This window comes from Typopeltis vanoorti, chromosome 3 (assembly GCF_054136105.1).
Source record: "Typopeltis vanoorti isolate ZY-2024b chromosome 3, IOZ_Tvanoo_1.0, whole genome shotgun sequence".
In the NCBI taxonomy this organism is placed as follows: domain Eukaryota; kingdom Metazoa; phylum Arthropoda; class Arachnida; order Uropygi; family Thelyphonidae; genus Typopeltis; species Typopeltis vanoorti.
Genome location: NC_143551.1, coordinates 155282742 through 155297820, shown reverse-complemented (window position 1 = coordinate 155297820; position 15079 = coordinate 155282742). Strand labels below are relative to the sequence as shown.

The 15079-nt window shown below is 35.8% G+C and overlaps 1 protein-coding gene across 3 annotated transcripts in view; it reads right to left on the bottom strand.

Annotated features, from left to right (window-relative positions):
- Positions 1–15079, bottom strand: part of LOC150108681 (histone-lysine N-methyltransferase SMYD3-like) — a 197170-nt gene that overhangs the window by 161912 nt on the left and 20179 nt on the right. For all 3 annotated transcript variants that reach the window (XR_016550678.1, XM_090416146.1, XM_090416147.1), the window contains exon 4: positions 3347–3416. Coding sequence is in view for 2 of the 3 variants with exons in the window: in XM_090416146.1 (XP_090272272.1) it covers positions 3347–3416 (70 nt within the window). In the remaining variant the exon portion in view is untranslated. The remainder of the gene's footprint in view (positions 1–3346; positions 3417–15079) is intronic.

Here is a 15079-nt window from a genome sequence, read left to right as displayed (position 1 = left end):
TATAATAATGTTTGTTGTAATCTTACTAGATGTAGACACTGCTTTCCTTGACTTTTTTTTTGTATATACATATGTTAACCTATAGTTATCTATTTATGTACTGCTGAAATCTCTGCAATAATTTTGTTTATGTGTAGATACTGCATCACTTAATATACATTTTGTGTATGCACCTTATTTACTACTTTATTTTTTGAATAATCATGTAGTGCTGTAGGACATCTTACCTGTTTGTGTACTTTCTAGTAATTCTGTTTATATGTATTGCTAAATTCTGTTTATACTGCATTGCTAAATTTAATTTTCATCCATGCATATTGTATAATAATCCCTTTTTGCTTATTTTTGTATTGCTATAAAGGCATCTATTATAAATTTACATATATGTAGATACTGCATTCCTTGGCTTAGTGTTTCATATATCATGTATTAAAATCTATGTTGGTAACGTGTGTTGCCTTGTGTGTTACTGTGCCCTCTGCAGCAGTTCTGTTTACCTACAGATGCTGCTTTGTGAAACTAGATTCTTGTAGAGACATACTGTTTATAATTTTCTGTAAATGCTAATGTTGTAACCTTTAGTAGCACAGTATGGCCTTTGTAGTTTTTGTGCCAAATAAACTATAAACCAACCAACTGCACACAAGTCTGAGAAAGAAGTGCTAACACAAACACTATTGACTCCCAACTGAACATAACAATGTGCACGATTAGCAGGACCCTGAAATCCATCCCTCTGCCATGGCTACCAGTGCTTTCCAACATAGCCCCCACCAAATATATGAAGAATGCAGGTTTCACTAAAAGAACTGGAGAAACTCACAAATAACTCCCTATTGCCTCTCCACTCAATCCTTATAAATCCCCCTAGAACCCAGATGAACTCAAGGTACCCATTTTGGGATATAACCAGAGCCTTTTCTGGTCCAGCACCTTCAACTCACGACATGTGGAACCAACATTGGGCTATGAACTTTCCGACAAATTGCTCTCTTATGAAAGATCCCTGCAGCCACCAGCCTGGCTTTATCCTTCCTAGAAGGCTATGGACAACTATCAACAGAATCAGGGTGAATCAGGGCAGATGTGGCTATCTCTTTCATAAAGGAATATGGCAAACAGCCCTTACTGTGACTGCACCCATATTCTACAGACTATCAAACATCATCAGTGACTGCTCCCTTCGCTGTGAAAACAGCAACCTCAAAGGAGGTTCTAGAGTGGCTTTCAACATTGGACAATGAACTATAGCTGAACTCTACCATAAGAATACATACATAAAAAAACCGAGGAGAGAGATCTGCCATTCCTCACAGTTTGTTCCAAAATATTTTATAACTTTGGGATTCATTCAGTATCTTAAACTATTCTTTTAACAAGAAGTAATTTCTCTATTTTTTTTTCCTTTTCTCTTCATGTGCCCTTTTCAAATTTCAATTTTTCTCGCAACACTTCACTCTATGAAGATGTTCAAATATATCAAAGACAGAATTTTTCTAGCAAAATGAAAGCAATTCACATGCAGCAATTCCAGTAGTTTTTCCCTTCTTCAATGCCTCTTTGGTATGCCATTATGGGAATGGCCTGCCAAACAGAAACTCCACTATTGTGAATTCATTCATTACAACAAATTACCAAAAAAAATTCTAGGCAGACTCTAATGGTATCAGTGTGCCAAGCTGAATGAAATTCACTATAGCAAACTTTTAATTTAGTCCCCGAGTTTGCTATAATGAGGGTCAGTACATATTGCAATTTTGAAACTCCTCAGGATGCTTTTCAACCTGAGGAAGAAAATGGGATTAAATCTAGTGAAAAAGGCAGGTGGAGAATCATAGGAATGTTCTATACCACATATAGTTGCTTGATGTTGTCAGGAATGTGTTTAGCTAAGAAAGTTATTCAATGAAAGCTGTTTTTCATGGTGTACTGCTGTGGTGCAGAAATATGCACACCAGGAAACTATCTGTAACAAAATTTGCAATTTGCAACAAATCATTCTCAGAGGAGCTGGAGAAAGGCTCAGTAAATTTCCAGTAAAGGTTCAGGTCACCCAGTGGGGTCATAGACTCAACTGACATCTCAAATAACACCCCAATGTCTTGGATTGATTCATCATTATTTCTCCAAATATTTAACTGTAACATCTCATCATCAATCATCATCAATTTCCTGATATGTACTCTCAAGGGGTGTTCAGTATCATTTATATAACTCTTCATATTACTCTAGTTATCTTAAAAAGTATTGAACAGAATGTGACAGGCTTGCTGGTTATTCAATATATTCATTTAAAAATGCAGTGAAGGGAGAAACATGCTTGCACTTTAGATCAAGTCAACTCATGATCAAGTCAACCTTCCATCTTCTTTCCTGGTATGTGGCATCAGAAAATGTCCTATACCACACACATAGTTGCTTGATGCTGTTAGTAGTTCTCTATAAAAAAAATTCTGTCCAAATATTTCTGATCAGCCTTTGTACATGAAACTGCCTCTTATTTAAAGTTGCAGTTCATATTAAATACCACATTGAATAAATTATCTTACAGAATTCATGTTAGAGGTTTAATGGAATATTAACAACACTGATTAAAAATGATTTTAATACTTCCAATATTTTGTCTCCATCATGGAGAGATCTTCGGAGATTACAAAAACTTTTTGTAACAACACACACACAAATACAATACAATGTGAAACTAAAGTCCTATCTAGGTGGTGCTCCCTCTATGGGCATTTGCAGGTAGCTTGGGATGTAAAGAAGGATCTCTGATAATTAAAGTTTCCCTCTAACACGAATTCTTTACAGCACTTAAGCCTCTAGGGAAACTTTAATTATCAGACATCCCTCTTTACATCCCAAGCTACCTGCAAATGCCCATAGAGGGAGCACCACCTAGATAGGACTTTAATTTCACTTTGTATTGTATTTGTGTGTGTGTTGTTACAAAAAGTTTTAGTAATCCCTGAAGATGTCTCTGTGATGGAGACGAAATATTGGAAGTATTAAAATTATTTTTAATCCTTTCTCAGCGCTGTTAATATTCCATTAAACCTCTAACATGAATTCTTCACAGCACTTAAGCCTCAACACATGTATCTTACAGAATCAATATGGTAAGTGTGAAGTCCCTCTACTAGCTCCACTTATTTCCTTCCCATTGATGCTCTGTATATAGTTCCATTGTTGCTTTTTATGATGAACATGTCATTTACATTTCTGTTGTTACAACCCCCACAAAACCAACTTATTGCAGCCTGGTTTAATGATTAAATGGCACTTACTGGAAATCTCTTTAGATTATTCTATTACCATAACTTTACACATGTACACATATACTTACGTGACTCAAGGTCATTGAAAGCTCGGGTATATTCTCCTTCAGAATTCAGCACACTTGTTTTCCTGTATGTCTAAAAGAAAGAAAGGAAAAAATTAAACAATAACAACAACAATAATAATAATAAAAGATCTGGATCCCTTGTAATAATAAAAGATTTGTTATTAAAAGGAAAATTGAAAAGTTTTCACAATTCTGAAATTTTCCTTTCCACATTTCAGCTTGAAATGTGGAAAGGCAGCAGGAGTAGATGATATTCGACCAGAAATGCTGAAGTATGGTGGTATAAAAGTCTTAGAGTGGCTGCACTGCATAGTTCAGAAAGCCTGGACAGAGGGACGAATTCCTGATGATTGGAGTAGAGCTCTCATAGTACCCATATATAAAAAGGGAAATAAAACTGAATGTGAGAATTACAGAGGTATTTCATTACTGAGTGTTCCTGGCAAGATCTATGCATGTATACTTGAGAAACGGTTGAGAAGAATTGAGGAAGAAAAGCTTGGTGAAGAACAAGCTGGATTCAGGCCAAATAGAGGCTGTCAAGATCAGATCTTCACTTTACGACAAATAGTCGAGAAAGCATGGGAATACAACAGAGATCTGTATTTAAGTTTTGTCGATTTGGAAAAGGCATATGACAAGGTGCCAAGAGAGAAGCTATTCAATACACTGCAGTTATATGGTGTCAATGGGGCATTATATCAAGCAATACTTAGTCTTTATTTGAGTTGTAAGTCAGCAGTCAGAATTGAAGGAAGTACAGGAAGATGGTTTAATGTTAAATCTGGTGTGAGACAAGGATGTACATTATCCCCTCTGTTATTCATTATTTATATGGATCACATTATGAAGGAATGTGGTATTAAACCTGATATCAAAATTGGAGATGTTAATGTCAGCTCTTTGCTTTATGCGGATGATGTTATACTTCTAAATAAATCCGCTACAAGTCTGCAAGATTCTCTGACTAAATTGAATAGCTGTTGTAATAGATATGGTATGAAGGTCAGCAATAAAAAGACAAAGACAATGAAAATAGGCAGAATCATTGAAAATGTCAACTGTGTTGTGAATGGAGAACCTGTGGAACAAGTAAAACATTTCAGCTACTTAGGCACGATTTTTACCGAAGATGGTAAATTAAATATAGAAATAGACAACAGAATCAGCAAAGCTGGTATCGTGGGAAGTCAATTGAATAAATTCATATGGAATAAGAAAGAAATTAGTCGGAACACTAAATTAGCTATATACAAGACAGTGTTCAAACCAGTTTTAACTTATGGATCTGAGAGCTGGGTCAGAAGTAAAACACTTGACCAAAGACTAGAAACCGCAGATATGAGAGTCTTGAGAAAGATTAGAGGCATGACCAGATGGCATCAATGGCAATATCATATTAAAAATGAGGATATTAGGAAAGAACTTGACATTGTCAGCATCCAGAAATGTGTTAGCAGAGCTAATCTCAGGTGGTATGGTCACTTAAATAGAATGGGAGAGGAAAGATTAGCAAAACAAGTGTTCTCTGCCAGGTTGGCAGGAAAACGACCCAGAGGAAGACCAAGATATAGGTGGATTGATACGGTACAAAGTGCCTTAGACGATAGAAATATAAGATCTGATAATGTTGGAGTCTTGACAAGTAACAGGCTGATTTGGAGGAAAATTGTAGATAGGAAGGTAGTAATGATGTAATTTTTTCATGTAGTACTGTCATATCCTGTACACCCCTTGAGGGTACATGGCAGGAATTTGATGATGATGATGAAATTTTCCTGCTTCATAAAATTAAAATTGGAAACATTCTAAAAACAAACTTCTTGATTAATAACTTTGCAAGCAGTCTTAGACTTATATGATATCTGGTGTGGTATTCAGAGGACTTTCCCCTCTGAAGACAGCCATCGTCAGAGTGGAAACTGACGTCCAGTATTAATTTCCTTAACAACAGCAAGAGTATCTTTGGTGCAAGAGGCAAACCATTAATCTGAGAGAATGGTTGGCAGAGTATCTACATTCTCCATCTTCATAATCTACCGACTGCAAGTTCAAATCTCACAATAGTACTGATATTTTGTAAATATCTAAAAAGAGGCTTGGAAGAGTTCCATTTTTGGCTTCTGGAGTAAGGTTCTCCAGATTATCAAACTTTTAGCCCACCCATAGCATTAGTATGTTCTACTGATTTACACCTTTCATGGATAGTGGTGATATAGAATTGCAGCAGGTCTGGACTGAATGTGAATGATGCTATACAAGGAAAAAGCAATCTCCATTTCCTTTAATTTTATGGTGTGTGTGTGTGTGTGTGTGTGTGTGTTGCTGTCTTGCTGAGAACTTGCAACAGGCCACCACCAAATAGTATTTGTACAGAAAACAGCATGCACTTGCTTAAATTCCTGAAATGTAGATCAGGATTGATGGCATGTCCTCAAAATTCTGCCTAATGCATAAAGAACGTTGCGGTTGAGTTTTTTTTTTTTTTTTTTTATATATATTCTACATATCTGAAAGGATATGCGCCTTGCATTATGGGATACTAAGGCAATTGATGTGAAGTCATTAGCCTCTATGCTCTATGTGCAAGTAGCCTAGTTGTGAAGTTACTTCACAGGCAAACTTTGTTTGCTTACATTTGGATAAAGGATGAAGCCAAAAATATAATTTCTAGGCATCTTTAACTAACAATAGAACATTATTCTTAAGTTAATCTCTCATTGGAAGAGCGCTGCGTCACTGGGACCTGTTAAGTGACTCTGTGTACTCAGATATTGAAGAAAATCAACTTTTCACTGCAGTTAACCATCTGTGTCCCATTACAATTTATGACAGCTTCTGGTGACTTTCCCAAGCATGTAAAAATGCTGACTCACAATTTTCCCTGTAGTAATAAGTTTAGCCAACAACTCATGAGTATTGCAATGAACTGGCTTAAAAACTTGATACAGCATCTCGGAATCAACTGAGAGTGACCATTCAGGAGTTGGTCTACGAGAGTGATATTATTAGCCATAATTTTTTTTTTTTTTTTTAATCAGTCCAATTCAGTACTTTTCTTCTTCACAGCATTTATTCTGAATACTCTAACCTTTCACTTTATAGATGTTTTGGATTGCTTCTGAAATTATTCAAAGAATTTCAGAAGCTTGAATGATTTTAAGACTTAAATCCAGTCATGGCTTATGGTTTGTGACTTCTTGCTCATGATTCAACCAAAGAAAAGAAAAGTGTGATAAAATTGGTAATACTTAATTTAATCACATCTAAATGGCTATCAAAATTTTGCTTATTCAAGCACTTTGTAATAATAGTCAACAAGCAAAGCATTTCTCTGAGAGAAATGCTTTCCTTTAAAATAATTTGAAATATAATACCTCAACAAATAGTAAACTTTTAGTAATTTTAAAAATATTAATATTTGATAACATAAATCTTTCTTGTAGTTTTACATTCACTTAAATCTATCCTATTTCAAGTTGTGTAAATAATTTATTGTAACATTGTCAGCATGCAACAAACAATGGAGGCAAAGACTATGTTGTCCAGCAGTTTTAATTTGTGGGATTTTATTCAGTGCAGTGTGTGTGAAATGTATTCATCAAGAAAACTAAAAAATATGTGGAACGAAATTAAAACTGGAGAGAGAAAGTATGTATGAAGTGTTTCAAAAGTGAGTGTCTGTTAGGTGATGAGAATGCAGCAAATACTGATGGTAAGATGGAAAATGATGTTATTAATGTCAAACATGCAGCTGTGGAAATAGAGGAGAACAAAAGGAACATTAATAAAGAAATAACGAGCTTAAAAGGTCATCCTTTCTTTTAAGCTTACACGGTGATCCGAATGCATTTTTGAAAATTATGGAGACAACTACCGTGTTTGAATAAAAACTTTAGTTTAATATAACTAAAATCAAGCTTAAAGGTTATCCTTCATAGGACAAAGTGCGAAAGTGAAAAATTGCAGAAGCAGCGAGAGATTAACAAGACTGAAAAGAGTAAGAAGCAGGTGATCCAAAGGAATAATAAAGACTGACCGAAAAACAAGAAAAACAAGTTAAGGAGTTAAGTAATAGATAATCAAAAATTCACAATATTGGCCACACCATCCAAATGCAACAAAGTAAGTTGAAGAAGAAGAAGCAGTATTAAATTGTATACCTAAGGTAAGAGGATTAATCCCTCCAGACACCTATTTTGGTGTTAGGTGACTGGAGAGAGCTTTGTTCATCGAGTGCTGAAATGCAAATTCAGGAAAACTTAAGCAATTAGGGTGCAAGTAAGTGAATTTGTGTGAAGGCACCCATGAGGCGAGTGTGAGAATGACCAAGTGTGGAATCTAATCTCTCAAGCAAAAATATTTAAGAGTAAATTCAGGAAGTAAAGTTGAGTGGGGAGGACCAAAGGGATGCTGCAGTTTCTATATATGCTAATGGCAGAAGTATCAGAAACAAGAGGGAGGAGTAGTTGGCATTATAGGCATTAGTGAGACTTGGCTAACAACAGATGATGTAGTTATATGGACTGAATGTGAGGGGTTTATTTTTTTTCAGGGAAGATAGAATGGGAGAAGGAGTACTGCTGCTGATGATAGCAGATGAATTGCAGCCAAAAACAATAGAAGAGAGAGAGAGAAGCTGGAGGATGGCTGTTCATTTGAAACATTGCCAAATTAGTACAATAAGTACAGATCGAGTGATTATAATGGGGGACTTCAATTATGGAGATATAGACTGGAAGGAAGAAATATCACATGCCAAGAAGGAAATGGAATTTATACACTTACTGAGAGATAATTACGTGATGTAGCATGTGATGGAGGGGACTCGAGGTGCAAGAGTATTGGACCTGGTCACAAGATCAGAAGAGCTATCTGTAACTCAGATGGCCATATTGCCTCTGATTGTGAAAAGTGAACATATGGTCTTGGCTTGGGAGAATGTAAAAAATGATGAATATTCTGTCAAGAAGGAGTACATGTGAAACTACAAGGCAGTTGATCATGACAAACTTAGGAAGAAGCATAAATCTGTGCCATGTCATAAAACACTGCAGGGTAAGGATATCAGTAGTGCATGGGATATAATTAAGGGTCAGCTAGAGGAAGCAGTATTAAATTGTATACCTAAGGTAAGAGGATTAATCAGGTAGGAATTAAATGGATGAGTAATATCATTAGATATTACTCATCCATCAAGAACTGTAGGAGAAGAAAATGCTGTGGAGGGTATATAAAGAGAAAGGTAACCAGCAAACTCATGAACAGTACAAGGCTCTGGCAAGAAAAGTGCAGCATGGGAAGGAAGGCAAAATCAGATTATGAGAAGAATTTAGCCAAGCAGGCCAAAGGAAATCCCAAAGTGCTTTTGTCATGCGGCAAGTAAGAGGAAGAATGACTACGGAAGATTAACCTTAATCAGTGATGATGATGGTCACAAGGAGACAGAAGAGGATAAAATAGTTGAGTTACTGAGTGACCACTTTGTAAGGGTATATCATCCTAGTGAGGTTACTGCTTCAACTTTTGTGACAGACACTAATGTGGGAACAGAGGTGGATGAACTGGAGGTTCATAGGATATGCCGGCCTGGTTGGCCGAGTGGTTAGCGTATCTGCTCTCAAGCCTAAAAGCTGCAGGTTCGAATTGCACCGTGGACATGGATGTTTTGATTGTCTGCGGAAATACCTAGTGGTGATAGTTGTGGTGATGGTAGATGGCATTGGTGTAGTTGCGGTAAGTTGTAGATGGTGGAATGAGCTGTAGAGTTATGCGGAGTTGTAGAGTGGGTGTCCTCCCTCAATGAGTCTTTGGACTTCCTGGAGGTGTCATATAATAATAATAATATTGCAGAATCTCAATGTAAATACAGCTGTGAGATTAGATGGGTTTCACGCAAATGTGCAAGAGAACTGGCACAATGCCTTTATTTAGGCTCTTTAATTTAAGTCTCAGCTCTGGTAGAGTTCCAGGGAAGTAGAAAGAGTGCAAAATAATTCCCTTGCATAAAGTAGGTTCTAAGAATATAGTAGCAAATATTTAGGCTCTTTAATTTAAGTCTCGGCTCTGGTAGAGTTCCAGGGAAGTAGAAAGAGTGCAAAATAATTCCCTTGCATAAAGTAAGCTCTAAGAATACAGTAGCAAATTAGAGACCAATCAGTATCTCAGGCATGGTGGTAAAAGTACTAGAAAAATTGGTAAAAAAGAGAATTTTGAGAAGGGATGGGTAAAAATACTGATGGTAAAAGGATAAAAGATTATCCTCTTGACATCAGTATTACCATCTTACCATCAAGCCATGTATGAGAGTCAACATGGCTTTGTGAAGGGTAGGTCATGCCTTAGATATTTGCTAACTTTTTATAATAGAGTAACAGCTGAGTTGGATAAAGAAAATGGCCACAAAGATTTTGCTGGATTTTGCAAAGGCATTTGACAAAATACCACATGGAACTCTGTTATGCAAATTAGAACAAATGAGGATAGAGAGGAACACTGGTTAAGTGGATAAGAGGGTGGCTGCTGGATAGATATCAAAAAGTGATACATGGAGGGTCAGAATCAAGGCAAAAACAGGTGATTAATGGTGTGCTGCAAGGTTCAGTACTGGGACCATTGCTGTTTAACTTGTACATAAATGATATAGGAAATAACCTGAAAGATAATATTCGGTTGTTTGCTGATGATGCGAAATTAAGTGGAGTAATAGATAATCAAGGAGATGTGGAGAACTTGTAGGTTGATTTAAATAGACTGTCAGTATGGGCAAAAGATAATGGGTGTCAGTTTAATGCAGACAAATGTAAAGTTATGCATTTTGGGATAAACAGATTACAAGCCGTGTATCACATTGATCGTACTGTATTCTAGCAAATTGATGTAGCTAGAGATTTAGGGATGGTGATAGACAGACAGTTAAAGTTTAGAGAACATATTGCTAAGGTAACCCATAAAATTACTTGACTATTGAAGAACACATTGAAAGTAGAGATAAGGAAGAAGAACACATTAGAAGAACTATTGAAGAACGAAGAAAGAACACATTAGCAGTAGAGATAGGGCCTTGAAATGCCTGCAGATTACTATGCACAAGTCTAGTCCCCTGGGTTTCTTGGGGGGGGGGGGGGGAGAGGATTCAGAAGTGTGACCAAGATGGTGAGTGACCTGTGGAATGTTCCTTATGAGGATAGATTGAGGGTGTGTGAATTGCAGAAGTTGGTTGATAGGAGAAAAAGAAGGGATATGATAGAAACATTTAAGTTGCTTAAAAGGTTCTATACGAGAGATGCATGTGGAAATGTTTCAGCAATTGGCCAGAGGGACCAGAAGTTGAACAAAGGTGCGGTTAGTAGGGGTGTGAGGACTAAATTTTTTGCTTGGAGAGTGATGAATGAATGGAATGGGTTGCCAGAGTCAGTTGTGAGTGCTTTGTGCTTTATCTGTTAATGGGTTCAAGGAGAGTATGATAGATGGTGTAGATAGATTGGTTGTCCTGTGGTGACTTTCGGACTCTATAGAGGTGCCTGTTTTAATAATAATAATAATAGCAATATCATATTAAAAACGGGGATATTAGGAAAGAACTTGATATTGTCAGCATTCAGGAATGCGTTAGCAGAGCTAATCTCAGGTGGTATGGTCACCTAAACAGAATGGGCGAGGAAAGATTAGCAAAACAAGTGTTCTCTGCCAGGTTGGCAGCAAAACGACCCAGAGGAAGACCAAGATATAGGTGGATTGATACAGTACAAAGTGCCTTAGACGATAGAAATATAAGATCTGATAATGTTGGAGTCTTGACAAGTAACAGACTGATTTGGAGGAAAATTGTAGATAGGAAGTTAGTAATGATATAATTTTTTCATGTAGTACTATCATATCCTGTACACCCCTTGTGGGTACATGGCAGGAATTTGATGATGATGATGAATAATATCCACTGAACTGCAAATAAATGCATAAACCATGCTATGGTATTCCAAAATAAATATTAAATAAATGGTCAAGTACTACTAAGGGAAAGTGTTCAAAAGACTCTGTGCAGTATAAATGGAATCTTACACAGGGAGGTACATGGCCCATATTTAAGATGCAAATTAGTAGTCAGAATTGAAAGAGGTGGTACAGGAAAATGGCTTCAAGTTAAATCAGGTGATAGGCAGTATCACCCCTGCTGTATCATCACTATCACCTCTGCTATTTATACTCCATATGGACTACAACATTAAGTAAAGTGGTATTAAACAATATTTGAAAAGGAAATCTTAAATAAAGGTACTTCAAGTCACCCAGAGTTTTCAGTTAGAGTAAATAATTGCTGTGACAAATTTAGTGTAAATAAAAAAAAAGAAATTAAAATATGCAGAAAAAAAGAAAACTGCATCCTCAGTAATGAAAATCTATTAAAAATTGTGGCTATATAACAAATGTGTAATACACATTTGCTATTTAGTCAAAATTTTTAGTGAAGATAGCAAATTCATTATGTAAAGAGATAACAGAATAAGCTAGTTATCTAAGAGGAAGCTAATCAATAAATTGATAATGAACAAATGAAAACATAGCTAAAAGACCAAGCTACTACATATGACAGTATTCAAAATAATTTTAACAAACACAAAAAGACCAAAAACCATGTAGTTTACAGATATGAGAGTTTCAAAGAAAACTGTGAAATAATAGATAGTATTAATGGCAGGACTATTAAAAAAAATGTGTGTATATATATATATATATATATATGAAAAGAATGTAGTATTATTAATATTTAGGAATGTTTAAGCAGAGCTAATGTGAGATAGCATGGTCACTTAAAAGAACCAGAGATTAGAAAACAAAAATTAGAAGCATAGATTGCAGCGAAAGATTGAGAGGATGACAAGATATAGGTAAACAGATAAAGTTAGAAGTGCTTTTCAAGATCAAAATGTAAGGACAGGTGCTCTAATTAGAGAACTGACAGGTAATACACTTTTGTGAGTTGTTGACTGAAAACTAGTTATAAACCTTTCACAATGTTAATTGTCATAATATCTGGGACACTCCTGAAGGATATATATATATATATATACAAACAAATAAAGTCCATATGTATTACCTTGAATAGGTGCTTACTAATCCGGTATGGATATATACAGATTGATTATCATTGGTGTTTATGCTTAGTGGAATACACACAGATCTACAAATAATAAATGCTAAATTTATTTATTAATTAATAAATTATTATGCCAATATTTCCTAGACCACATAGGCATGCATCTTCATGGCTGAGCAAGTTGATTAATTTTAATGGTATAGATGATAACACAGACTGATAACAAAATAACTATTTATTAATTTATTGCTGATATTTTGCTGGTATTATATCCAGCATCTTCAGAGCACAAAAAAACAGTTTGTTACAGTAAGGGGGGGGGGGGGGGGAGGAGTCCATTGCTGTCCCATCTAATTGTTTGTGTATTTTCCCTTTTCATGTAAAATAACCTGCATGTCTATGAATTTAAAAAGTTCAAATATATCAGGAGGAAAGTGTAACTTTAGTAATTTAAGTTTCCATTAATACATATGGCAAGTGATATCAAAACTCACCATTATGTTTGAACTTTTTAATCTGATATCATGTCACTATTCACAAATGTACCGTTAATGGAAACCCTTGATTTATTTGAACTTTTTAAATTCACAGTACATGCAGGTTATTTTACATGGAAAGAGAAAATATAGAAACAATTAGATGGGAAAGCAATGGACTCCCCCCCCCTTCCCTAAGCCAACTTCTACATAGAACACTTGGAAAAGCTAGCTATCAAAAGAGCCACTCTCAAACCAGTGCTTTGGCTACACTATGCTGATGATGTGGTGGCTATTTGGCCACATGGCCCAGACACATTGGATACAATCTTAGCATATTTAAATAACCAACACCTAAAAATTCACTTTACAATGGAAATGGAAGTTAATGACTGTCTGCCCTTCCTGGATACACTAATCACACATCTTCCAGGTGGTTTCTTATCATTTTTGGTTTATAGAAAACCCACACATACAGGGAAATATTTGCACAAACAATCACACCATTACCCATCTCAACAGTAAGGTATCCTAAAAACACTAACCCACAGAGCTAGAGCAATTTGTTCCAATGACAATGCTCACACTTCTGAACTCACTCACACCTTCCAGTCAGTGGCTATAATCCCTATAAGATTAAGATAGACAAAATACTAAATGCTCCCCAGAAATACCCCCCCCACTCTACCACAGAAGACCGCAGCAAAACTGTTACCATCCCATACATTCAAGGTACATCTAAAAGATATCTAGAGTGCTTAATAAACATCAGCTATGCACTGTATTCAAACCATATGTCAAATTGGCAACTCTCATCCATTTACCCAAGGACAGAATCTCTTCTTTATCACATCTAGGAGTCTGTGAAGTGCCCTGTTCATGTGATCGCGCCTACTATGGACAGACAGGAAGAACTGTGGACATCCACCTCAGTGAACATAAAAAATACATCTGGCACTATCGCTATGGCAAGTCGGGTCTAGCAAACCATGCCTTGGATACCCTTGCACACAGGATCAATTGGCAAAAAAACAAAAATACTGCACAGAAGTTGTTATAAGTCAGAGAGATTGTTCTTGGAATCAACAGAAGCCTTGAAACATACTCCAAACTTCAACAAGTATGGCTGTATAAATTTGATAAAGATTTAGGAGACAGCCATCTTAAGACCTAATTAATACCTGCTTTCTCTCTCTGTTTTTCTTTCTTTTTTTTTTTTTCCAACATAGATGGTGCCTAATTAGGACTTTGGTCTTTGTGTTGTACGTTACAACTGTTCAAACTAGTTCCCATTGTTATACTGGATTGCTGTTGTTTCGCATACTGTAATAAACTGTTTTTGTGCTCTGAAGATGCTGGATAGAATACCAGTGATATTGTCAGCAATAAGTTAATAAATAGTTATTTCTTATCAGTCTGTGTTCTCATCTATATCATTAAAATTAATCCATGTATGATGAACACATAAGACTTTCTACATGTTTATGCTGAGAAAGTGCACATAGGTACAATGGTAAGAAAGTAAGCACAGACTGATTGGTAGGTTCCTATAGTCCCAACTGGTGCTCTTTATGGGCATAATGATGGAAACTTGAAGATTTCACAATGATGGTTTTCCAGATTTTAGACAAAGTGAGGTAGTTGAATTTTTAAGATTTAGCATATATTCTAATGCTGAGGCAATTTTAGGGAAAGTCACTCAGATTTCTATCTGTTCCTGTATAAGAAGGTTAGGTTTGGTTTATAGTTTATTTGGCACAAAGACAGCACAGGTCATACTGTTCCATATTAAAGGTTACATCTATACTTAAGTAGTTACAGAAAATTGTAAACAATATGTCTGTACAAAAATCTAGTTCCACAAAGCAGCATCTACAGATAAACAGAACTGCTGCAGAGGGCACAGCAACACACAAGGTCAGAGATAGTACAAAAATAGTTAACAATATAAGTTAATACACAAAATATGCAACACCAAGCCAAGGAATGCAGTATTGTTGGATTCTAATTATGTAGAAAATAGAATAAATGTTGTTTGATTCAGAATCCAACATGACTTTCCGTCCCAAGAACTATATTTGTAAATATTATTCGATGTAAATAACATAAATTATAATTGATATCATATAACTACCTTAATTATGTCAAATATTTAATTGC